Source organism: Lontra canadensis, unplaced genomic scaffold, assembly GCF_010015895.1.
Source record: "Lontra canadensis isolate GAN:19392208 unplaced genomic scaffold, GSC_riverotter_1.0 scaffold36, whole genome shotgun sequence".
Classification (NCBI taxonomy): domain Eukaryota; kingdom Metazoa; phylum Chordata; class Mammalia; order Carnivora; family Mustelidae; genus Lontra; species Lontra canadensis.
The window spans coordinates 5,161,940-5,187,911 of NW_022631030.1; the positions used below are offsets into that span (position 1 = coordinate 5,161,940).

At 35.7% G+C, this 25,972-nt stretch overlaps 1 protein-coding gene across 4 annotated transcripts in view; it reads left to right on the forward strand.

Moving 5' to 3' along the window:
- Positions 1-25,972, forward strand: part of ARHGEF12 (Rho guanine nucleotide exchange factor 12) — a 143,467-nt gene that overhangs the window by 47,811 nt on the left and 69,684 nt on the right. For 3 of the 4 annotated variants that reach the window (XM_032868747.1, XM_032868744.1, XM_032868745.1), the window contains exons 2-4: positions 20,319-20,342; positions 21,858-21,943; positions 23,514-23,570. In XM_032868747.1, coding sequence (XP_032724638.1) covers positions 20,319-20,342; positions 21,858-21,943; positions 23,514-23,570 — 167 coding nt within the window. The remainder of the gene's footprint in view (positions 1-20,318; positions 20,343-21,857; positions 21,944-23,513; positions 23,571-25,972) is intronic. The other variant, XM_032868746.1, reaches the window with a different exon arrangement.

Sequence of the window (25,972 nt, forward strand, 5' to 3'; positions counted from 1 at the left end):
GTGTGGGGAGGGAGAGGCAGTTGTCTTTGATGACTTGGATTTCTGACTAGATCATGTAGGCAGATGAACGGCTGATTGTTGAGATGGAGAAGCAAGTTTTGAGAGGCAGAGTAAGAATTTAGTTTTGGATTTATTGAATTTGAGATACCACTGGTATATCTAAATGTGTATGCCAGGTAGCAACTCTTCAGAGCCCAGAAGATAGAGGAAATCCATTTGCCTGACTTTAATGCCCATTATATCATTAGACAAGTATTTCTTGAGCACCTGCTCTGTGTGTAGCACTGCCCTGGAATATAGCAGTGAACCAGAGATTAGGGAGCTTATATTCCTGCAGGTGGGGGCACTGAGTGGGTGGGTGATAGAGCAGATGATCATTTTTTATAGCATTTATTTTTTGAATACTGTGTGCAGGAGTACCATATAGGGTATAGTAAGGATACAGAGTTAAGACAGATTCTCTACTGAGGAAATAACTAATGTTTCATTGAATGGCAGGAGGCGTGGCTTTTGTTACACTATTAGTTAGTTTCTCTATGTTAACTGACCCAGTGCTCACCCTCAATCTGTTTACTATGACTTCTGCATTCCTGAGTTCTTCATTTTGAGAATATTTTTATTGGGTGGATTTTGTCTTTAAGTAGGGTTTTTTCTTCTTCTCCAAGAAGGGCTCGTAGGTGCTTTGTTTCCTTATTTCTCTACAGATTCTTTATATCTTAATTTCCAGTATGCATAAAAACTTTCTAAAGAAATTTTAGATGTTATATCACTATTTTCTCACACTGGAGTGATATCTTGTGGCATATGGAATCTTTTTATGGAGAAGTCTTGAGGCTGATTTAATCTTTCCCACTTGTACATGACTTAAATTTTTTTTATCTAGGTGTTCATATAACTATTTTTTAAATTTTTATTTTAATTCCAGTTAGTTCACATACAGTATTGTATTAGTTGCCAGTATACAGTATAGTAATTCAACAGTTCCATATATCACCCTGTGCTCATCACAACAAATCCTCTCCTTAATCCCCTTCACCCATTTCACCCATCCTTTTACCCCCTTCCTCCCTCTGGTAACCATCAGTTTGTACTCTGTAATTAACAGTCTCTGGTTTGTCTCTCTCTCTCCCCACCCCCCTTTACTTATTTGTTTTGTTTCTTAAATTCCACATATGAGTGAAATCATATGGTATTTGTCTTTGACTGACTTATTTCACTTAACATTATTCTCTCCATCTCCATCCATGTCATTGTAAATAGCAAGATTTCATTCCTTTTTTATGGCTGAATAATATTCCTTTATTTATCCCACATCTTCTTTATCCATTCATCAGTTGTTAGACACTTGGGCTTCTTCCATATGGCTATTGTAAATAATGTTGCTATAAACATAGGGGTGCATGTATCCCTTTGAATTAGTGTTCTATTCTTTTGGTAAATAGTTTTCTTCTTTGGTAAACAGTAGTGTGATTGTTGGATCATAAGGTAGTTCTATTTTTAACTTACTGAGGAAACACCATGCTGTTTTCTACAGTGTCTGCACCAGTTTCCATTCTTACCAACAGTGCATGAGTGTTCCTTTTTTGTCTACATCCTTGCCAACACCTATTGTTTCTTGTGTTGTTGATTTTAGCCAGTCTGAGAGATGTGTGGTCATATCTCACTGTAGTTTTGATTTGCAGTTCCCTGAAAGTAAGTGATGATGAGCATCTTTTCATGTGTCTGTTGGCCACCTGAATGTCTTCTTTGGAGAAATGTCTGTTCATGTCTCCTGCCCATTTTTTAATTGGATTATTAGTTTTTTGGGGCTCGAACTTTGTAAGTTCTTTATGTATTTTGGATACTAACCTTTTATCAGATATGTCATTTGCAAATATCTTCTCCCATTCCACAGGTTGCCTTTTAGTTTTGTTGGTTATTTCCTTTGCTGTGCAGAAGCTGTTTTATTTTGATGTAGTCCTAATCGTTCATTTTTGCTTTTGTTTCTCTTGCCACAGGAGACAAATCTAGAAAAAAAATTGCTTTGCCTAATGTCAGAAAAATTACTGCCTGTGTTCTCTTCTAGAATTTTTATGGTTTCAGTTCTCACATTTAGGTCTTTAACACTTTTGAATTTATTTTTGTGTATGGTGTAAGAAAGTGGCCCAGTGTTTCTTCTGCATGCTGCGGTCCAGTTTTCCTAATACTGTTTGTTGAATAGACTGTCCTTCTTGCATTAGATATTCTTTCTTGCTTTGTTAAAGATTAATTGACCATATAGTTGTGGATTTATCTCTGGGTTTTCTATTTTGATTTATTAATCTATGTGTTTTTGTGCCAGTACCATGCTGTTTTTATACTATAGCTTTGTAATATAACTTGAAGTCCAGAATTGTGATGCCTCCAGCTTTGCTTTTCTTTTTCAAGATTGCTTTAGTTATTCAGGGTCTTTTGTGGTTCCAGACAAATTTTAGGATTTTTTTTGGTTCTAGTTCTGTGAAAAAATGCTCATGTCCTATAAACTCTTTACTTAAAAACCTTATTATCTTTATAACTTTAGCAGTGTACTTATTAGTGTTGATTATTTTCTGTTTTTATAGTGTGGTATGTTGTTCAGAATTCACTTATTTTGTATTTGGGGGAATTTTTCTGTTATATTTTTGAATACTATTTTTTCTTGTATAACGCATAGTGATTAAGAACAAGAACTGTAAGGTTCACGTATCAGTTTATCTGCTTCTCTGCTTACTAATTGCCTTTGGGCAAATTTCTTAATCTTTCTGTACCTTAGTTTGTTCATCTATAAAACAGGAATAATAATAGTATTTACTGAGGATTAAATGACTTAATACATGTAATATAGTTATAACAGTTACTGGCATATGTTATATGCACAGTAAATATTAGCTGTTATTATTAACTATTCCATTTTTCTGTTGCTTACTGTTCTTTTCTGTGTTTGGAAGGCCTGTGTGATTCACAGGAATGTTCTTGAGGTCACAGGGTTTTCTGTGTTGTGTTCTCATGGCAGGTGCTCTGACTTTCCCTCATTATCTCCACTTCACTTCCAGCAGTATCATAAGCCTAGGAATGTATCAGCATATTTTTGTTCTTTGATTTTACTTCCTTCTGCTGTCCTGGGTCTCTATAGGGTCCCTTACTCCCTTGTTATACTGCTACACTGGATATTGACTTCCTAACCATAGGACAGATAGATCTTCATTTCAGATCTGTGATCCTTATTTCAAGAAATGGGTTTCCTATTCAGGTCTACCAAGAATTTTTTGGTATTGATCCAAAATTTAGTAGATTTGGCAAGTATGTTTTGTAGTTAATGGCTTAAGGTTATAATCATGTCCTTTCATAGAAGGTGGATTTTTTTCCCCTTCTATTTTTGCTTTTAGTATTGAGGAAGCCTGGTAGAGTAAAATTATCTTTATTATCTTTCATCTTTACCTGGAATTGAATGCATATTTATTGAAACAACCAGTGGTTTTTGAGCATGTTGTCTTGAAGAAGCACATTCAGGTGGAAACTGGTTTCCTTTTATAACTGGGAAGTTGCATATATGGCATATATATATTAACTGAATTCTCCACTCAGCTTTGGGATTTGGAGATGCAGATTCTATAGGATTGGGAGTTCTTTTGTAACCAGTTCATGTTGGCTTATCTTTGCCTGCAGCTGTATAAAGGTATGAATGCCTTTCTAGCTAAATATTTTGTAGTTATACCAGATCTAATTTTCTGATTCTCACTCATGTGAAGACTTTTGATTAACTATAAAAAAACAATGCAAAGGGAAGATAATGTTTTGTGGTAATGCAGTAGTCTCAAGGTTGAGAACCAGGGACTCTAGAACATGAAGGTTTGAATCAAAGGTCCTCTGTCTACTGGTTATGTAACTTGTATATGTTACTTCTGCCTCTTTGAACCTCACATTTTTCTGTTGTAAAAGGAGGCTAAAAATGGTATTTATCTCTTAGAATTGTTGTTAGAATTAATATATGTAAAGTACTTAATGCAGAGACTGGCATGTGTTAAGAACTTTTAGTGGAACTAGTTAACTAAAGTTTAGCTATTATGCTTTTAACTGTTAATCATTATTCTTATGAATAATGGAGGGCATATATTTGGAGCAAATTGCCTAGCATAATTTGTAACTACCCAGGGTAACTTGAAGGTATTGAGTGTTTCTCAACTAATCATTCTTTCCAAATGAGTATTTTTCAGGGAGTCCAACCCTAGGAAATATGCAACAGCTTACTGTTCTTCTTCACCTAATATACAATTATTTCCAACCAGTTCATCTCCTCTTTAAATACAAGTTCAGCAGAATGTTTTTTTCTCATAAGAATTCAGAAACGTTTGTTCTGATGATGAGCTCATTTAAATTTGGGTTTGAGCACTGATAGAAAATTAAGCTGGTTTCCCTTAATGGGGAATCTGGCCATTCATCCTCCTTCACCCTCCCAGGGTAGAATTTTTTTCAGGAACTAAATAGCTTTATCTAGCAGGGTCTTCCTGCCATTAGCAGTGGAACAGTACAAAGGCCACATTGAGCATAGCTGCTGGGGAAACCCTTTTTCCTTCTCTGGCCTGTAAATGCTGTTCTGTCTCTCTGAAAAGCCCTGACATCAGCTCTTGGAAAAATCCAAATACTTGTGTTAGAACAGGACTGAAACACTTGCCTGGGCAGACACTAAATGGCTGAACTATAGTTCTAAGTTTACCAGATGCCTCTCAGTCTTGTTATGGTTTAAAAAAAAAAAAATTGACATCTGTGAGTTTCAGACATTATCTGCAGAAATTAGGATAGAAATGATAATTTAGCAGCTTCCCTCCTTATCTTCATTTTATTCTTTTTTAAAAATAAAATCTAACTTTGAGATAATGTGGAATTCATACACGGTGGGGACAGAATATAGCAACGTTATAAAGTTTGTGTAGTGTTCTTCATATATTAGGTGCTTCATAGGTATTTGATATTTGGGACAGAATGCACTGTTACTGTGAACAGACTGAATTTGACTTTCTTGGTGTTCAGATCTGTGGCATATGAAGGTTTTTTCATTCACCAGAGTGTTCCTTTAAAACATCAATTAGGTCATCCCTTAAGACCCTCATGTTTTCATTGTACTTTGAATAAAATCTGAATTCATTGACATGGCTCACATTCTTAACGTTATCTGGCCCCTCTCTGTATCTGCTAATCTCATCTCATTACTACTTTCTTGGTCATTTTCCACGCTCAAGCCACAGTGGACTTTGCATTTCTCAAATTAGTAAGCTTTTTCTCCATTGTGACTTTTGTCCTATTACATTTGCCTATAGCTTTGTGGCTGAAGATCTTCTCATGGCTGGCTCCTTCACCTCATTTAGGTCTCAGCTCAAATGCCGTAGAAGTCTTTAAACAAAATGAACCCAGTTAGTCACAGTCATATATCTTTTATTTTTCTCATCGCACTCACCATTGTCTGAAGTAATCTGGTACAATCATTTGTCCAGTCTGTCTTCTTGTAGAATGTAAGCCTCTTGAACACAGAGGTTTTATCTGTTCTTCCATGTAATCTCTAGTGACTGGAACAGTACGTGACACTGATTGCTGTTTATGTAACTTAGTGTGTTTTTGGTGGTCTATAACTGGAAAGCTAACTAGTAAGGACATTTACTGGCTAACATAAAAAGAAGTCCAGAGCTGGGTTCAGGGATTTTTGATCTCATGGTTTACCTGGGTCAAGAGCACAGGTCTTTCCAATTTTCCACTCTTGCCATCAGTGTCAGCTTCATCTTAAACTAGTTTTTTTTTAATGATGGATGCTAAATAGCAGTCAGGGCTACTTGCTTCCTCATTCCTGTCCAGTGGGAGCAAGGACAAGAAGTTTCACGTTCTTTCTTAGGAGTAAGAAAATACTTTCACAGATGCTTTTAGCAAACTTTGTTTGTATTCTCCTTGTCTCTTTCTGAACCAATCACTTACTCAACAATGGACTTACCATTCAGTGCCAAAAAGCCCAGCTCTGTTGGTGCAAATGGAGTCCGCTTCCCTTGGATCATCAAGCTCTGAGAAAAGTGGTAGATAACTGAATAAAATTAGGGTGAAAAGGACGATTGTGGTGTGGATTGGTAATCATTTATGTCTTCCATAATTCTAAATAAAAGTATTTTGAATTAATGAATTCATTTAGTAAATCCGTATTGAATTGTCTAGTATATGCTCAGCACTATACCAGTAAATTAGAATAAAAAATGGTCCTCACCTTCAGATAATTTAAAGTCTAGTGAGAGAGACAAATTAACAGCATACTAAAATTATTTTAAAAATCAATTGATTAAAATCATTTAATACAAATAAATCCAAAATAAAGCAAAACAAAAAGTGAAAAGGGGAAATAAAGAACAGATGAGACAAAAAGCAAATCACAAGATGATAGACTTAAACCTATACATATCAGTAATCACAATAAAGATAAATGGTCTAAACACTCCAGTTAAAGGCAGAGATTATCAGATTAGATAAAACAGGAAAGCATAACTCTATGCTACAGGAAACACACCTTAAACATAAAGACATATAGTTTAAAAGAAGATATGCCATGGTAGTATTAATCAAAGGAAAGCTAGAGTGATACATTAATATCCGATAAAGTAAGCTTCAGGACAAAAATATTAGGGTTAAAGAAAGTCATTATGTAATGATAAAAGCATCAAGTAAAAAAGACATAACAGGGGCGCCTGGGTGGCTCAGTGGATTAAGCCGCTGCCTTCGGCTCAGGTCATGATCTCAGAGTCCTGGGATCTAGTCCCGCATCGGGCTCTCTGCTCAGCAGGGAGCCTGCTTCCTCCTCTCTCTCTCTCTGCCTGCCTCTCTGTCTACTTGTGATCTCTCTGTCAAATAAATAAATAAAATCTTCAAAAAAAAAAAAAAAGACATAACAGTTCTAAACTTTTATATAGCTAATAACTGAGCTTTAAGAATTTCATGAGAAAAAAACTGATATAACTGCAAGGACAAATAGACAAATCCCCAATTATTACCAGTGAGTTCAATATCTCTCAATAATTGAAAGAAGTAGAAAATCAGTAAGGGTATAGACTACTTAACACTATTGACCGGTTTGATCTAATTGCTTTTATAGAACATTCATCCAACAACGTAGTACAGTTTTGTGGGTTTTGGTTTTTTTTTGGCACGTATACATGGAATATTTATTAAGATAGACCATATTATGGGCCATAAATAAATTTAAATAAAAGGGTTAAGTCAGGGGATCCTGGGTGGCTCAGTGGGTTAAGCATCCGACTTGGTTTCAGCTCAGGTCATGAGCTTGCAGTTGTGGGATCAAGCCTTGCATCTGGCTCCATGCTGAGTGAAGAGTCTTGTCTTAGATTTTTGTTCCCTCCCCATCTGTTCCTCTCCACCTTGCATGCTCTCTCTCTCAAATAAATAAATAAATAAATTTTTTTAAGGATCAAGTCATACAAAATATGTTCTCTGACCACAGTGGAATTAAATTAGAAGTCGATGAAAGATCTCTGGAAAATCCCCAAATATTTGGAAAATAAACAACATACTTCTAAATTACCTGTGGTCCAAAGAAGATATTAAAAGGGAAATGGGAAATTATTTTGTACTGAATGAAAATAAAAACACAATTTATCAGAATTTGCAGGATGCCACTAAACCATTACTTAAAAAACATTAAACTCCTTTTAGAAAAGAAGAAAAGTCTAAAGCCAATGACATCAATTTGTGTTTTAAGAAACTAGAGTAAGAGCAAGTTAAAACCAAAGTAAGCAGAAGAAAAGAAATGATAAAGATCAGAGTAGGAGTCAATGCAGTAGAAACAGAAAAACAGTAGAGAAAATCAATGAAAGCAAAAGCTGGTTCTTTTGAGAATAATAATAAAATTGTTAGAACTCTAGCCAGGCTGATCAGGAATAAAAGAGGGAAGACAAACATTACCATTCTCAAGAATAAAAGAAGTGACATCACTACAGATTCTACAGATATTAAAAGGTTCATAAGGGAATATTATGAATAGCTTTATGCCAATAAAGTTAACAATTTAGATGAAATATGGTTTAGAATTTTATAAATTCCACCAAAATACAAACATGTGTATATAATTATTATATATATAAGAACATATAAAATATACATATACATTTACATAGTTGTAAATATACATTTACATAGTTGTATGTATATATACACAGCTACATACATACATCTTTTTAAAAAAATAGTTATTTGAGAGAGAGAGAGCACGTACCAGCAGGAAAGGGGTGGAGGGAGAGAGAGAAGTGGACTCCTCTACTGAGCAGGGAGCCTGATGTGGGGCTCTGTCTCAGGACCCTGGGATCATGATCTGAGTTGAAGGCAGATGCTTAATTGACTAAGCCACCCAGGCACCCTGAGAAGATATTTCTTCATGTTAAAAAGTAGAAAACCATTGCTTTATAGGAAACTTTATAGTTTTGGAAAGGTAACAGTTTCATTCTTCAGTCCCTTGAGGGAGAGGAGTTGTCTTGAAAATTTATAAAAAAATAGTATTAGTAATGTAGACCTATTTAAAAATTAACATCAGTACTCTTATGTATCAAAAGTGTATTAGGATAAGTCACATTTAAGGGAGAAAATAGAACAATGTCAGTGAATTAAAAATGAACTGAACTTTGTAAAGCAGTGATTCCCAATTCTGGAGTGACATAAGAGGAATGTCAAAATATTTAAAACACACTTTCCTCCATGTTTCCAAATTCAGTGCTGTGGTGAGCCATTGTTACTGATAAGAGTGTACCCTGTACATTCTATGGTTTAGGGCCAAGAAAAACTCTTGTAGAAAGTGTGAAACAGCATGCATAGAACTAATTTTCTCACCTTTCCCCCACAGAATCAGAGTTCTTTTTTCCTTTGTGCTGATCTGAAAGTTTGGGTTATTCAGATTTGGCGTAGAAAATGTGATTTAAGGGGCACCTGGCTGGCTCAGTCAGTTGGCTGTGTGCCTTCAGCTCAGGTCATGATCCTGGGGTCCTGGGATTGAGCCCTGCATCTGGCTCCCCGCTCAGAGGAGAGTCTGCTTCTTCCTCTCCTTATATGCTTACCAGCCACTCATCCTCTCTCTCTCTTTCTCAAATAAATAAATAAAATCTATTTTAAAAAAAGAGAGAGAATGTGGTTTCATGATAAACTAAATGGATAGCTAAGAGGAATTGAAGAATTGTCAGTATTTGATGCCAGAACCAAAGCATTTGTGAAGAGAAATCTCTAGTTTATAGCCAAAAATTGCATTATAACATTAATTATACACATAGCTAGTAAAAGTAGTTTCAATGAAAAATAATTTCCTTAGAAGAAAATAAAATATTTTTATGAATGTGGAATGTGTGTTATATAGAAGATTTAATTGTAATTATATTGGCTATGATCATTTTTTTATTATTAGTCTTATCTTTACTGATATTAGTCTTATCTTTATTGATATTTTATTTTTATATAGCCTGTTTTATTTATTTATGGAAATATTTCACCAACTAAGGAGTATGACATAAATTTAATAATATGTGACTAAAGTACTCATAATGTGTTTCTTATGTAATTTAAAAAATTATAAGTAGAAAACATGGAGTGTGAGCAATCCTTATTCTCTTAGAGATCTTTTGGAAAGTATATGAGGTTTTTATTTGTTTATGAGAAATAGGCCTATGTAGGTTTAGTTCAAGGAAATTGAACATTTTTAGTGTATATTGGAATTAGGTTTATACTTCTCTGACTCCCTATTTTTTTTGGCAAATCCTTGTCTATTCAGCTTTGTGGTATAGATAGGATGGTGAATTAGCCTTCTTTGTATTCAAGGACTGAGCATACCAAGTACAATACCTGAAGGTAAATAAGGCTGTTGAATAATAGTCAGTTATTTGGGTGTTAGTGTAATTCTGTTTTTCCTTCTCCTAAGATTTTCAAAATAGGATTCCTATTCTTGTAATTGTGTTGGCATTTGGTAAGAAATGTTTAGGAACATTTAGGATAAATGCATTATAATTTGTTTTCTTGTCGAATTGGTATTCCTTGCTATGGATCCTATTTTTAATGGATGTTTTAGATTTTTTCTTTAATAAAAATGGTAACTGCAAATATATCAAATATGTGCTTTAAAGTGATACATAAGAATTTACATTTTGAGTAGAACTTTTTTTATATCATAGAGGATACAGTGTTACTTGAAATTTTATATTTTAATTTTACATTTTCATAAAATTTTCAAGTTCAGATTAGTGGTAGAATTTGTCTTAATGACACCTCAATACAAAAGGTGAAAGCCAACTAAGACTTTCTACTTTTTCAGAAGGACAGTTGTTTCCTTTGGCAAATCTGCAGAAAGCAGCTTATCCTAACAAATTTTGCACAGTTCTTGCTTCAGTTTACAAAATTTGAACATTCAATCTTAATGTACTTTATATAAAATCTTCTTTTTAAAAAATTTTATTTATTTGTCACAGACAGAGTGCACAAGCAGGGAGAGCAGCAGGCAGAAAGAGAAGCAGACTCCTGGCTGAACAGGGAGCCCAGTGTGGCACTTGATCCCAGCACCCTAGGATCATGACCTGAGCTGAAGGCAGCTGCTTAATGACGCAGCCACCCAGGCATCCCTATAAAATCTTTATATAAGTCTTTATATAAATATTTATTTGAGAGAGAGGGTGCCTGCATATATGTGCACGTGAGTTGGGGGGAGAGGCATAGAGAGAGAGAGAGAGAGAGAGAGAGAGAATCCTCAAGCAGACTCCCTGCTGAGCACAAGTCTACACAAGGCTGGATTCCAGGACCCAGAGATCATGACCTGAGCTGAAACCAAGAGTTGGCTGCTTAACCAACTGAGCTACCCAGGTGCCCCTATTCTGTTTCTTGAAGTAGGCCTGCATTGCTATTAATTGCCCTCTTACTAATTGCTTTTGCTCTCTCCCAATAATTGTTGCATGTTGTCGTATTTCTATTTGCAGTTGTCTCTAGACATTTTTTTAATTGCTCAGATTTCTCTGATGACCCTGTGGTTGTTTGGTAGCATGTTTAATCCATATGTTTGTGTTTTCTTGTTTTCTTCTTGTAATTGATTTCTAGTTTGATAATGTTGTGTTGGGACAAAGTGCTTGATGAGATTTCAGTATTCTTTAATTTATTGAAACTTGTTTTGTGGCTTACCATGTGATCTATCCTGTCAATGTTCTATGTGCACTTGAGAAGAATGTGTATTCTGTTGCTTTTGGATGGAATGTCCCATATATATCTATTAAGAACATCTGGTTTAATGTGTTGTTTAAAGTCAGTGTTTTCTTGTTGATTTTCTGTGTGGATGATTTATCTATAGATGTCTACCATTATTGTATTGTTGTCAGTTTCTTCCTTTAGGTCTATTAATACTTACTTTATTTATTTTGGTGTTCCTATGTTGGGTGCATATATATTTATAAATGTTGTATCATCTTGCTGGATTAACCCTTTTATCAATATGTAATGCTTTTCTTTAACTTATTAAAGTATTTTTTAGGGGCATCTGAGTGGCTCAGTTGGTTAAGTGACTGCCTTCGGCTCAGGTCATGATCTTGGAGTCCTGGGATCGAGTCCCACATCAGGCTTCCTGCTCGGCAGGGAGTCTGTTTCTCCCTCTGATCTCTGCCCTTTCATGTTTTTTCTCTCTCTCTCTCAAATAAATAAAATCTTTAAGAAAAAGTATTTTTTAGAGATTTTATTTGAGAGAGTGTGCACAAGTCGGGGGAAGGGCAAAGGGTGAGGAAGAGGCAGACTCCCTGCTGAAAGTCATGACTCGAGCCCAGAGGCAGACGCCTAACCAAATGAGCCACCTGGGTGCCCCAGAGTCTTTATTTTTAAAGTTTATTTTGTCTGTTACAAGCATAGCTACATAAACTTTCTTTCAGTTCACATTTTCATGGAATATCTTTTTCCTCCCCTTTACTTCCCATCTCTGTGTTACTTCTGAAATTAGTCTCTTGTACGCAGCATATCTCTGAGTCTTGTTTTTTTAATCCATTCAACCACTCTGTACTTTTTGGTTGGGGAATTTAGTCCATTTACATTTAAAGTAATTATTGATAGGTATGTATTTATTGCCATTTTATTAATTGTTTTCTGGCTCTTTTTGTAGTTCCTCTCTGTTTCTTTCTTCCTTTTTCTTCCCTTTTGTCTCTATAACCTCCTTTAGTGTTATGTACAGGTTTCTCTTCATTTTCTTTTGTGTATTTACTATAATTTTTTGCTTTGTGGTTACTGTAAGCTTCACAAATGCATCACAGTTTTTTATCTTATGTGCCATCAAAAATAAACATGGGGAGTGTAAAAATGTAGTTTTAGAATGTATTCAAATTTAAGCTGTCATCAACTTAAAATAGACTGTTATATACATAGATGTTATTTGTGAACCTCACAGTAACCACAAAACAAAAACTTATAGTTCTTAGTGAGTTCTTATATTTATATTTTTAGTACTTTTGCCTTTTGACCTTCATACTAGCTTTAGAAATGACTAATCCACTACCTTAACTACATATATTATCTTTTTCAGTGAGATTTTTACTTTCATGTTTTCTTGTCATTAATTAATTGCTTTTTTGCTTAAAGAAGACCTTTTTAAAAAAAAATTTAAGGACAGTTTAGTGATGATGAACTCCTTTAGCTTTTGCTTATTTGAAAAATTATTTATTCTTTTGTATTCTGAATAGTAACCTTGCCAATAGAGTATTCCCCCACCTCCAACACACTCACCCATAGCATATTCTTGGTTTGAGGTTTTTTTTCCTTTCAGTTCTTTGAATATGTCATGCCACTCTCTTCTGACCTGCAAATTTTCTGCTGAAAAATCTGCTGATAGCTTGTGGGGTTTCCCTTGTACATACCAAATTGTTTTCCTCTTGCTGCTTTTCAGATTCTCTTTTTATCTTTAACTTTTTTTTTTAAAGATTTTATTTATTTATTTGACAGAGATCACAAGTAGGCAGAGAGGCAGGCAGAGAGTGGGGGGAGACAGGCTCCCTGCTGAGCAGAGAGCCTGATGCGGGGCTCGATCCCAGGACCCTGGGATCATGACCTGACTGGAAGACAGAAGCTTTAACCCACTGAGCCACCCAGGCGCCCCTTATCTTTAACTTCTGACAATTTAATTGTAATGTTTCTTGGTGTGAATTTTGGGGGGTTTTGTGTAGAACTTCTTGTGCCTTCTGGACCTGGATGTCTGTTTCTTTCCCTGGGGTAATGAAGTTTTCAGCCATCATTTCTTCAAATAAGTTTTCTGCCCCTTTCTCTCTTCACCCAGTGGGCTGTCACACTCCTCTAGTGTATTTTTTTAGTTCAATTACTGTATTCCTTTGCTCTCTGCCTCCTTTTTGGTACTTTCTTATATTTTCTCTCTGTTGACGTTCTCACTGTGTTCATCTCTTCTCCCAAGTTTGGTGACCATCTTTATGACTATTACTTTGAACTCTTTACCAGGTAGATGACTTATCTCTGTTTCATTAAGGACTTTTTCTAAAGTTTTGTCTTGTACTTTTGTTTGCCACCTATTCCTGTCTCATTTGGCCTGAGTCTCTGTGTTTGTTTTCATGTATTAGGCAAAACCTCTCTGAGTCTTGAAGATGTGGCCTTCTGTAGGAGATGACCCATGGGACCCAGAGGTACTGTCTCCCTGGTCACCAGAGCCAGGCTCTCAAGGAGCATCCCCTGTGTGTGCTGCCCATGCCTACTGGCTGTGGTGGGGCTGTGATGGTGGCGTCAGGAGTAGAGGGGGGTGTTGCCCAGCTGTGGCATGGTTAGGCACTGAAGTGGGGGATACCAACCTGCACTAGCAGGTTAGGGGGAGGTTGTAAAAATTAACAAAGTAGCATTAGCAAGGTAGAATATGATCACAAAAATGGCACTTTCCAATGTTTCTTTTCTTGGAGAGAGTCCCAGCAGGTTCCTGAAGCTCTGGCAGTTGCTTTAAGATGAGTAATTGGGTCTCCTTCACATTTGGTCTAGGAGCTTTTCAAACTGCTGCTTTTGGATTAGGTCTCAGGGCGAGTGAGTCAGCCTCCAAACCTTTTAAGAGTGGGTTCTCAATTCCCTACATTTCTGTGGTTCTCCAGGACCTAATCCCTGTTTATATTAAGTTTGAGGGGCTTATCTCTCTGGTGCATGACCCAAGGGTTGAGGTGCTCAATGTGGGGCACAAACCCCCTTGCTCCTCAGGCAAAAGTTCCATTTTTTTGAAATCCCTTCTGATTGTGGGTCACTGTGCCTGGGGTGGGGTGTTGGCAAGAGCATGTCTCTGCCTCTCCTACCTGTCTCAAATTGGCCCTTTTATTTTTTGTTGTGAAGGCACTGTTCATCTAGTTTCCAGAACTTTTTCAGAGGAAATTGTTGCATGTTAGCTGTTGAATTTTTGTGTCCACGGGAAGAGGTGAATTTAGGATCATCCTACTCTGCTGTCTTGAACCACTTCTCCAAACACATTCTGAAATGTGAATTGTGAAGTAAGATTAAGGTTTAAATCCTTATTTGCTAAGCAAAATAAGTCAGTCAGAGAAAGACAAATACCACAGAGATTTCATTCATACGTGCAATTTAGGAAATAAAACAGATGAACACGGGGAAGGGAAGGAAAAATAAAATAAGGTGAAAACAGAGAGGGAGGCAAACCATAAGAGACTCTTAACTCTAGGAAACAAACAGGTTGCTGGAGGGGAGGTAGGAAGGGGAATGGGGTAACTGGGTGATGGGCATTAAGGAGGGCACTTGAAGTAATGAGGGCTGGGTATACTAGGCAATAAATGAATCACTAAATTCTACCTCAGAAACTAATAATATAGTATATGTTAATTAAATTGAATTTAAATAAAAAATTTAGTTAAAGATTTAAATCCCTATCAAATGAAAATTATGTATCGTCATTATTTTGTCAATTTTGAGATTATTCTGTAGAGTCCAGTTTGTTTATTGTTTATATTTGTTTAATGATGTTAGTGTCTCATATAAGCATGGATTTGATATTTTGAATTGTGTTGAGTGGAAAGAAGATAACTGAGTAGTTTGAGGTTTTCTTATTTTTTTCTGGCAGTTCCCTTTGCTTCGTTTTTTGAAGTGAATAATTGGAAGTCTAGAAAGACACTATATAAGTTAATGATGATACTCATTATCTCAAAGCAGAGTTATTTAGAAATCTTCCAGGAGATATTGCCTAAAGTAATACTATTTCAGATTGTCCATGAGGAAAAAAGAGCCTATAATAAATAAGATGTTATTTTCATTGTGGATTACTTTTCCCAGTTCAGAAACAACCAATATCTGATTTATAATATCTGGCAGAGGCAATTAAAATAATTTAGAATTTACTGTTTGATTTGTCAAAGTATGTCTAGGAAAGACTAAGGATTGTTATGTGTTAAGTTCTTCAATAAAAGTAGCAGTATCTTAAGTTATATTTAAGAATTTAATTTGAGATTGTCTTACATTACGTTCTAGTGAATCGTTTTTGGATTTTACACCAGAACTGAGCTCCCTGGTCCTTCTTTCTGTGGTTTTGTATTGCAAGGTCCAGAGGTTTAAAACTAATAACAACACCATGAAAATTCTCGAGTCATCCTGTCAGCTGGAGCTTCTGTTCGAGTCTTTCTGATATAACTAATGTTTATGCCAGCTCTGCTAACTTTTCATGCTTTAGATCTATATCCTAATAAAAAGGTACAATGGTGGATAATTTATGGATTTTTTTTTTTTTTTGCTTTTGCTGTACTTTTTAGTTCTTTTAGTGAGTGTAAGCTAGACCAGTTATAAATTGTAGGTGGCAAAAGGATTTATGACTGGTGTTTTTTGGAGAGCTAGGAGTGTTAGTGGTCATTACTACTTTTGGCTCTATGAATCTTACTGTCCAGAGATCTAAAGATTGAATTAAGTTTAGCTGAAGTCAGCAGTATGTTTTAAATCCCTATACTTAAGGGTACTTAAATGCCCTTTTAGCTGTTTTGTTATTTTGTGAAAAATGATACAATACTAGAGCTAGCTGGTTCATATTCATATTGGAGTAGTTTCAAACTTTAGTGTTGTGCTTCAGGATATTTAAATTATTTTCTAGAAACAGATGAAAAAAACTTGATTTACATCCAGGACACAGAATGCCGTAATCATTCTTGATACTTTAAAGGAGATGGGAAATAATGGACTCTTGCTAAGTGGTGGGTATGGTCAACACAATTTCACAGGCTTAAAAAAAAAAAAAAATCTCTGACCCTACTTGCTAGGAAAATGAAAAGTTTAGTTGTAACCTGATCTTTTCTCTTACCCTGCAGCATCTGCGAAGTTTGTTAACTTGAGTATTGACATTAATTTTATATGACTTGGCAAGTTAAACTTATAGTTTCCTCATTGGCTTTGAATTATGCATTCCTGTGGATTTCACAGAGCTAAAAACCTATTTGAATATTGTTAGGGTTTTTTTTAAAGATTTTTATTTATTTATTTGACAGGCAGAGATCACAAGTAGGCAGAGAGGCAGGCAGAGAGAGAGGAAGGGAAGCAGGCTCCCTGCTGAACAGAGAGCCCAATGTGGGGCTCAATCCCAGGACCCTGAGATCATGACCTGAGCTGAAGGCAGAAGCTTAACCCACTGAGCCACCCAGGCGCCCCTGAATATTGTTAGTTTTTAAGTTTATTTTTCTTTTCTATTTAATTTGAAGTTAAGGCTCTAAAGCTCAGATTTTATATTTGTTCTGATTAATAGTTAATAATAATTTGATGGTTATTAAGTGCTAGACAGTGCTTCTCATTTAATGCTTTGCATGTTCTAATTCTCAAAACAAATTTGTAAGGTAGGAACTAGTATAATCACTATTTTCCAGAAGATTGTTAGAGAACCTGAGCACCTTGTACAAGTGTAAAAGCACCTTTTAAATTGCAAAACTAGAATATGAACCTCATTATTTTTTTTCTGAGGAGCCCTTGTCCATGAGGCCTTGAGATCACATGCAGTTCTCATAGACTGTGATGGAATGCTTTATTTTTTTGCATTGATGTTTGTCATCATTTCATGAGGATTGAGCCCTAGCTTACCTGCAGTCTGTTTTGCAGAGTTCTTTGTCTAGAAACTCTCCTCACTGGCATGGATTCCAGTAAGCTAGTGCTGTATTTCATGGATTCCGAGGTGCACGGGCTTTTCATCCTGCCTTTTAACATTGCTAAGATCAGGATGTATCTTACAATGGAATTATTGAGAATTCTAAATTTAGTAGCTGACATTAGCAAGCTAATGAAAACTTGCCCACTATCCAGTGTAGGTAAAATATCCTGAACTTAATTCTCCTCTTTTCAGTCACCCCTTATAAAGAACCATCCAGAATCCCAAATTCTTCATCATAATTAAACCTGAGGAAAAAACATCTAATACCTTGAAGGAGATGGAGAGGGTAGGAATTAAGGTTTAAGTGTGGTATTTCTTTTTTTTTCTTTCAGGACACTTTCTTTCAGGAGTAATATCAAAGGCTAGCTCTTTTCTCATAAAAAAATCATCTATAAAAGGAAAAAATGACTTCTACTAGGCTATATATTATAAGCAAATATGTGTTAACAAAAACTTTGATGGCCGTTTGTAATGTTTTTAATCTAGAAGAAATTCTCTTTAACAGTCTTAAAGGGATATCCCAATTAGAAAGTCACGTATATGTATGTATTGTATAGTAAAGTGTGTGTGCGTGTGTGGTTAAACCTGGCTAAAACTGGAAGTTTTACTAAAGGAAATATTATTTATTGGGTTAGGGTTATTTAAGTACCGAATCACAGCTCCCTTTACACTGTAATAACATATTGGGAGGAGTATGCAAATAAAAACTTTGAGGAGGCTTCTATGTATTGCTACCTGGGGCTTTAATATTAGAGCTCAGAACTTATAAGAAAAAGGCATCCTGAGTCAAGTGAGTAAATATAATCATGATCTTTAAGGCTCTTGGTTAGAATTTGTGGCATTCAAGTATGCTTAGTATAGGTAATGGAAAGTAAGGATATCTAGTGATCTTATCCCAATGGCTCTAATTTCTGACAGCACTTTCCTTTTGAAATTATGGGTCTTCGTATTCATACTTGGACTTTGTCTCATATTTGGAAAATACACACATATGTAAATATGCACAGACATGTTCATTGTTGACTAAATGTCCAAGTGATTAATATGGTATTTTCAAAAGCCAGATACAATTTATTAAGGACTTCCAACGTAATTCAGCATTCAACTACAGCTCTTTTCCATAGACAGCTAACCAGAGGAGGTTGTTACAGTTGTATGATTGAGTTGCAGAATGGACAGGGTCTTGAAAATAGAGGATTTGGGGGACCAGAATTGTTTCTTAAGCCTAGTGTTGGGCTAATTGTGGAATTTAGTGATTAGAGAAGAAGTACTGGATTTAAAAACTTGTGTTTGAGAGAGGCTCTTCACCTGTACCTTACAAATGTAGTGAGTCGACTATGTTAAGCAAATTTTACTGTGCAGTAGTCCTTGTTCTTCATCTTTTCACTCCATTTTTATCCTCCTCCTTCCCCTCCCTTTCCATTCCCTCATAAGAGAAAGCAGCTCAGGAAGCTGGTTTACAATCCGTAGTCTGGGAACTTCCGGGATTCTTTACCAGAATCTCCCTGGATGTTGCAGGCCCTGACGCAAGCAGCATTGTCTTGGGGTAGGAGTTTTTATAACTGCTCTCAGGAAGAGTGGCTAAGGTTGCTCACTGCAGCTATTACCCTTCGTAGAAACTCAGTTGGGAATTCTTTTCTGCCCTATGTTCATGTCTAAATTAAAAAAACATTCCCCCCTCCCCACACTCCCCCAGCAAGTAAGGATGGACTTCCTGTTTCTGAAAATTTGGTGATCTTTTGTAATTGGTTTGTTCTCTAAAGCAGTTTACTCTTATCCCAGAACCTCTTTTCCTTGTTATCCCTGACTTTGTTGTGAGTGAACATGCACTTATTATGAAAGTTTTTAGATTCTTTGTATTTTTCTTTGGATCAATTCTAGTTTTTATAGGAGTTAAAGGAAATGATAATTAAACGTGTACTTTAGAGGGTTTTTTTTTTAACTAAATTATCTCCATGACAAATAAAATAATCATTTAAGTTATCATTGTTTTATGTTTGTTTCTTACTGTGTTTATTAATGACCTTTTTTTAAAAAAAGAACAGTTTTATTGATATTCTTAATACGTCCCATTTTTGTTACCCAGGCTAGATAATCTTTACATAAAATGCCATGGGTTGTGACCATTTCTGAAATAACAGATCTGAAAGGGGAACGGGAGGAAATCCGAAAACACACGTAGACTTAGTGTTTATGTGTAACATCAAATTCTTATCAGGAAGCCTCCAGTAATATTTCTTTCAAAAAAGGCAACCGGGAGGAAATGCAGTAGTTCTTAATAGCTTGTAGAACGGAAGAAAGAAAAGATGTACCCTTTTGTTTTCTACTTTTGGAACATAGTCTTAGTAACTGGTAGTACTGCAGTGGTATTTCCTCTAGATTTCTGTTATAAATGCTAAACATAAATGAGAATTGTGATTTAATTGTGATCAAAGGGTAGTAGACAGATCAATACAGCAGTAATCACCACCCAGATATCATGGGGAATGGGGAGAGGGGATGGACAGGAAAAAACTTTCCTTGCTAGGGAAAATGAGTATAATATTTTAATGGCAATATATTTCTCTTTGCCTGAGTTTTTTAAAATCTGTAAAATGGAAATAATATCTTTATAGGTATTTTTTAGGGTTAAATGAGATAGCACTTGTCAACAGTTTAGAATAGTGCTTAGTGTCTTGTAAGCCCTTAGTAAATTTAGCTGTTGCTGTTTGCGTTCAGATTTTTAAAAGGAGAACCCCATACTCAGTGACAGCTCATGGTAAATGCACCTGCAATTTAAGATTTAACAAAGCAGGGGCTCCTGGGTGGCTCAGTGGGTTAAGCCGCTGCTTTCGGCTCAGGTCATGATCTCAGGGTCCTGGGATCGAGTCCCACATTGGGCTCTCTGCTCAGCAGGGAGCCTGCTTCCCTCTCTCTCTTTCTCTGCCTGCCTCTCTACTTGTGATCTCTCTCTGTCAAATCAATAAATTAAAAAAAAAATCTTAAAAAAAAAAAGATTTAACAAAGCAGTTACTAAAAAATAGCATCCAGCTTTTTACTCCAGCTGTTTGTCGAACCTTGCTTTGGGAAAGTTGCATAAGATTTACATCTCTTATTCTGCTTTAGTAGAATGAATAAATTTATAACAGTCTTATAAGTGAAATAACTACATCTTCCCTTTTTTTTTTCTTTGTTTCAGGTTTCCCCTCAAAAAACCTATAAGGTAAGTTGTTCAGTTGCCCTTCGTACGTGTCGGTTAAATGTTAATTAGAAGCATTCCTTTGAAATTATGGCGGATTTTTATGGCTTTTGAAAATGTGGGTTTAAGTAGTTTAAAATATCAAAATGTTTTACAAATTTAAAATGTAACAGGTGTTGCCTATTTTTTCTGGAAGGGAGCATTGTTTTGATAACATTTTCAATGTTTTTAATATAAGCAATTTAAAAGTTTTTTCAAATTGATAGTTAAGGTCACTCCCTATGAAGAGATTTAATTTTAAAATCTATTGTGACTGTTTTCAGTTGTGAGTAGCTTGGGGAGTGTAAATGGCTTGCCAATTTTTGATATATTTTATCATGTGGGTAATACAGCTGCCTTTTGTTAATGAACTTTGGCAAACTGTATCAGTCTTAATTACTTTAAGAGTAAAGGAAAAAAATCCCAAATGTTCACATATGCCTATGCTCACAGCCTTATCTCCATATGTATTCAGATCCTGAGATTAAATGCCTTTTCCTCAGTGCTTATTCTCACTGCTCTCTCATCATAATTTTCATGAATATTATTTAGACTGTAGGTAGTATATCATTCCTAATTATGTTAGTACTTTTATCATTTTAGTGACAGCATGGTCCAGGATACCGATGCTAATCTTGGCATTTCTGTTAATTAGTATTGTATATATTACTGTGAGGGTCTTATTTGCTGCCCTGCTATTATCTGATCAGTATAATTGGGTAGGCCATAGGAAGAATAATAATTCTAGTGTCATCTGGGCCTGCCTGACTTCTGTAGCTGGAACTCTAGTGAGGCTTGCCTAAAACCAATCTTTCTTTTTCTTTTTATTATTCTCATCCATGCTGCATTTACACAGTGATTTTGAACCTGACCATAGTATATGTAGGGTCAGGTCGGGGAAAGTGTTGAATTACTTTCAGACACTGTTTTCTTACCTGTTCAGTGGAAGTCATAGTAACCTGTGAAGGCCACTGGAAGAATTTAAGTTATTTTATTATATTTTTAAAGATTTTATTTATTTATTTGTCAGAGAGACAGAGAGAGAGAGAGAGTCCAAGCAAGGGGGAGCAGGAGGCAGAAGGAGAAGCAGGCTCCCTGCTGAGAAAGGAGCTGGATGCAGGACTTGATCCTAGGACTCTGAGATTATGACCTGAGGCAGATGCTTAACCACCCAGGCATCCCGAATATAAGTTATTTCTAAGAATAAAATAGACTTTAATGCTAAATGCAGTTTCTAAGTTATTTCTAAGAATAAAATAGACTTAATACTATATACTATTTTTATTATTTTTAAGCACTTTTTATAAGCAAATAACTAGATTATTTATTACACATACCATAGACTGAATTTAAAACTTCTGGAAAAATATAGGTTAGATATATGAGGATGTAGAAGGTAAACTGACTACTTGGATTCTCTTTGTAAGACACACTTGCAATTAAATTTTTATTCGCTTGATTTGCTTGTAGTAAAGATTTGACTGCTTTACTTTAATTTAGGCATGGGAGTATTTTGAACCGAGAGTCACCAACAGATAAGAAGCAGAAAGTTGAGCGCAGTGCATCACATGATTTTGATCCTACAGGTAAAACACTATTTGTTCTTCCAAAGAATATTGAGTGTAGTTTAGTTCAGAATACTTTGGCTTAATAAGCTACACAATTACCTGAAACACCCAGGAGTTATTGTTTGATCTTTTTCCAACTCTTCCTTCCTCTTCAATGATAATATAAAAGCTGTGCTTTGGGGATGAATGCAAGCATTTTTAACGTTCAATGCTATGAATTCCACTATGGAAGCATCATTGTAGAGTATATTTTATTTAAAAATAATGATAATAAAAATAGTCATTTGTCATAATTGGAGATTCTAGTCAGACCAAGGACTTAGTATTAAAATAAATCCTAAGTGTGATCGGTAGTATCTCATAAAATCAAAGCTCTAACAACTGCAGATTTCTGTAGTCATTTAAAAATTCGCGTGTGACCATAGTAAGTTGGAGTATTAGATAAAATCCAACTTCAGAAATTACTGATCATCTCACTTTAGAGTAAGCAAATGAATAGAGATCCCTTTTTCTTCAGTCAAAAATATTCTGAGCGCAGAGAGTCTTTTAAGTAGTGTTGATCTTCTCTGAGGTTTTCATGCTGGTGAACTTCTGACTATTTATATTCTTAATTTTATATAAATAGATTGAACTCCTGTTGTAGAGTATGGGCTTTTGCTTCCTCCTTATAAAGTCAGTATTTAATTTATAAAAAATGCTGGATAATTTTGCTTTTGTCATTTGAAGCGGATAAGTGTTCTTTGTGTATATACTATTTTACTCCATTGTATGTTCCTATGACAAAAGAGTAAAGTAGGTAATTGCTAAGGTGATTAATAGATAAAGAGTATCTCTTTAAGACATTTTTTTCTAAAAATACCGTTTTAATAGAATGTATTTTTTGTATCCAACTCAGATGTTTCATACTTTCATTGTAAATGGTTATTTTGAAAAAACATTATAAACATTATTCTGGAAGGGAAGAAAAGGAAGTGACTAGCTAATAATTTACCTGCATCTTGGGTCATAGGTAAAAATGAAATCCCAGTCATCAGTTTATTTAGGCTTGGGTGGGGGGGTTACAACTTAATTTTTAAATTCTGACATACAATTTTGACATCATGGGGCTCAGAGGCTTTTATTAATATGATTAGTTATTATTCTTGCTAATGAGTATCTGCCCTATGTTCATATAAACCTTAGAGTCTTGTTAGATTGACTTATCCTGTATTACTCCTCTGTGGTGTGCCCAGCTGCAAAGACAGGGTCAGTGAAGTGGTATGCAGTGCTTCAGAATGAGATTATTACAGCTTTTAGTGCTTTTGTCATCTCTATGATTGTCAGATGATATATTTTGTAGACTATTCATGTGTCGTTTTGTTTGAACACATTTTTATTGCACTGTCTTTTCTTCGATAAATCTTTAAAATATGTCATTACTTGTGCTGTTTGTGACTGTTCTAAGTGCTATCACCTGTGATGTTCATACTTTGTGTTTGCACGATTTAACTTGATCATGATTCATTCCTTTTTTCCCCCATGAATTTTTCCCCTTACATTGGTCTCCATATTTTCTATATCTCTCTCCTTTTCTCCCGCTCTTGTGCAGATAGCTCCTCCAAGAAGACAAAGTCTAGTTCAGAGGAGAGTAGATCCGAGATATATGGTAAGCTAATGTAGCCAATTCAGCCTTGCACCTTTGGAGCTTGCTTCATGCTGTTTACTTTTTTGTTTTTCTTTTAAATAACTGCAGCCTTCCTTGTGTCTGCTCTGCATGGCATGACCTACTGCAGGGAAAGGGAGCCTGGGGTTTTAATGTGGCTGCCACTGGGAAGCTTAAGGTTGCTAGAAACTAACATCATAGAGTAAGAGTAGGCCACATGACCCATCTTGTCTTTCATCTTGTGTCTGATGGGAAAGTGATGATGTCTGATATTTTTGAGTTGGGCTCTTCCACTTAACATGTGTGGGCTTTGAATTCTTGGCGTCTTCTTCCCATGTCCCATTTGCTGAGTTTGGATCACGTAGAATTTCATGGCACCAGTCTTTCCCTCTAAGCATAGCACTGGTGTGACTTAGAGGTGTTACCAGTTCTTTGGAATTTTTATTTGAATTTTTATTTGTTTCTTTTTATTGGCCTCATCATCTGGAAATGTTGTTCATGTATGATTTATCCACAACAGCAAAAATACCTTAAGTATTTTCTATGGCTTGAAGAATTTGTTTATGCATTTCATAAGTGTCCCTGAAGCTTATTCTGAATGGGCAAATGTCAAAATGACACCTTTTAAAAATAATTTTCACAAAGAGCAGGTTTAAACTGAGTGGTTAACTTTTGCAACAGATTATTGAAGCACTAATATTTCTAGGCTGTGCCCAGTCTTCCAAAGATAATATAAACCATGTCTGTGAAGTTCATACATGTTTTTCCCTTTCCTCTGCACAGTTTTACCTGCCCTCTTCTCTTGTTTTGGCAGTCGATTAGTGCCTTGAGAAAAGTGAATAGGAGAAGCACTTCTTGGAACCCAGACTTTTAAAATAATCTCTGAAAGACTAATAAGTTATTTCTTTTTAAGAAGATTCCAAATTTGGCCTCAAAGGAAAACCAGGTTTTCTCTAAAACAGCCAGAAGTCTGTCATAAGGAAGTTTCCCCAGATATAAGTGTTTCCTAGCCTGACATACATGAAAGGAAAAAAAATATATGAAAGTGCCCCCCCCAAGACATTTTATAATTTATATCTCCTGACACTTGAACCCATGGTATCACATACTTTTTAATATTATGAGGCCTCAGTGTTTGGTTTTAAACCAGTTAATGCTTCCATGTTCAGTAAATATAGTTCTTTGCTTCGGTTTTTATGACCAGTGCCTTTTTGTGTGTAGAGAAATCTTTTACAGTAGGTCAAGAAAAAATGTGTACCATGCTGTGTGGCATGGCAAATGTATGTTTTTTCTTCCTTCCAAAGTTATTTGGCTCCTCCTAAATAAGAAATAGCTTCCAAATTTCTCAAGACTCTGTCTTTCTCTGCTATATAAAGAGCTTCCTATGGTTTTTTCTCTCCTTAGGAATGTGAAGACTATCTTTATTGGCTCCCTTCTTTTCTGGTAGCCTTTGCAATGTTGTATTTCACCTCCCCCACCATTTTCCTAGATCTGTGGTATGAATGCAAAAGCTTGGTATTTGCTTTGGATGCTAGGATGTTTGCTTTGGATGATAGGATGATAGGTATGTATGCAAAGGCTTGCTGTTTGATTTGGATGTTAATAGTTCAGTGATAGGAATATTAACACTAGTTCAGACATGCCATTCGCTTGTTAGTAATAGAAACATTTTAAGTGGTAATGGGGAAATAAGGTGTGGCTTCTTTGTATGTTTGTTTCTTGAAAACCCTCGAAATACCTTTTTTGGAAGGAACTGAGCCATGGGTCTTTAAAAAGCACTTATAAAAGGGATGACTTGATCAGAACAGAGTGAGCATGCTAACTTAAATCTCTTTGACATTACAGATGTTTTATCACCTGTGTGAGTAGACTTCCTCAGACTTTGTGCTGTTACCACAGATGGAAAAGAATCTTGGGGAGGAGGGGTCAAGAAAAAGCTTGGAAATAATGGGATATGACTGAATAGAGTCACACCAACTGCTGACGTTTTCTTAGTATAGGATCTCTTAGCAAGCCCACTTCTAAGTTTTGAGATTTTACATTGTCTTGGGGTAGAATTCACTAGCTCGATACTTCGACAAATGCTAGTTCTTCACTTAACAAAGTATTTTTTTTTAAAGATTTTATTTATTTATTTGACAGACAGAGATCACAAGTAGGCAGAGAGGCAGGCAGAGAGAGAGGAGGAAGCAGGCTCCCTGCTGAGCAGAGAGCCGGATGCGGGGCTTGATCCCAGGACCCTGAGACCATGACCTGAGCCGAAGGCAGAGGCTTAATCCACTGAGCCACCCAGGCTCCCCAGCTTAACAAAGTATTTATTTTGAACTCTCTTTGCCATTTTTAGAGCCGTTTTTGGTGAAATAAATTTACTTTGCTCATTTTATAAGAAAACTAAGTGTTTGTTT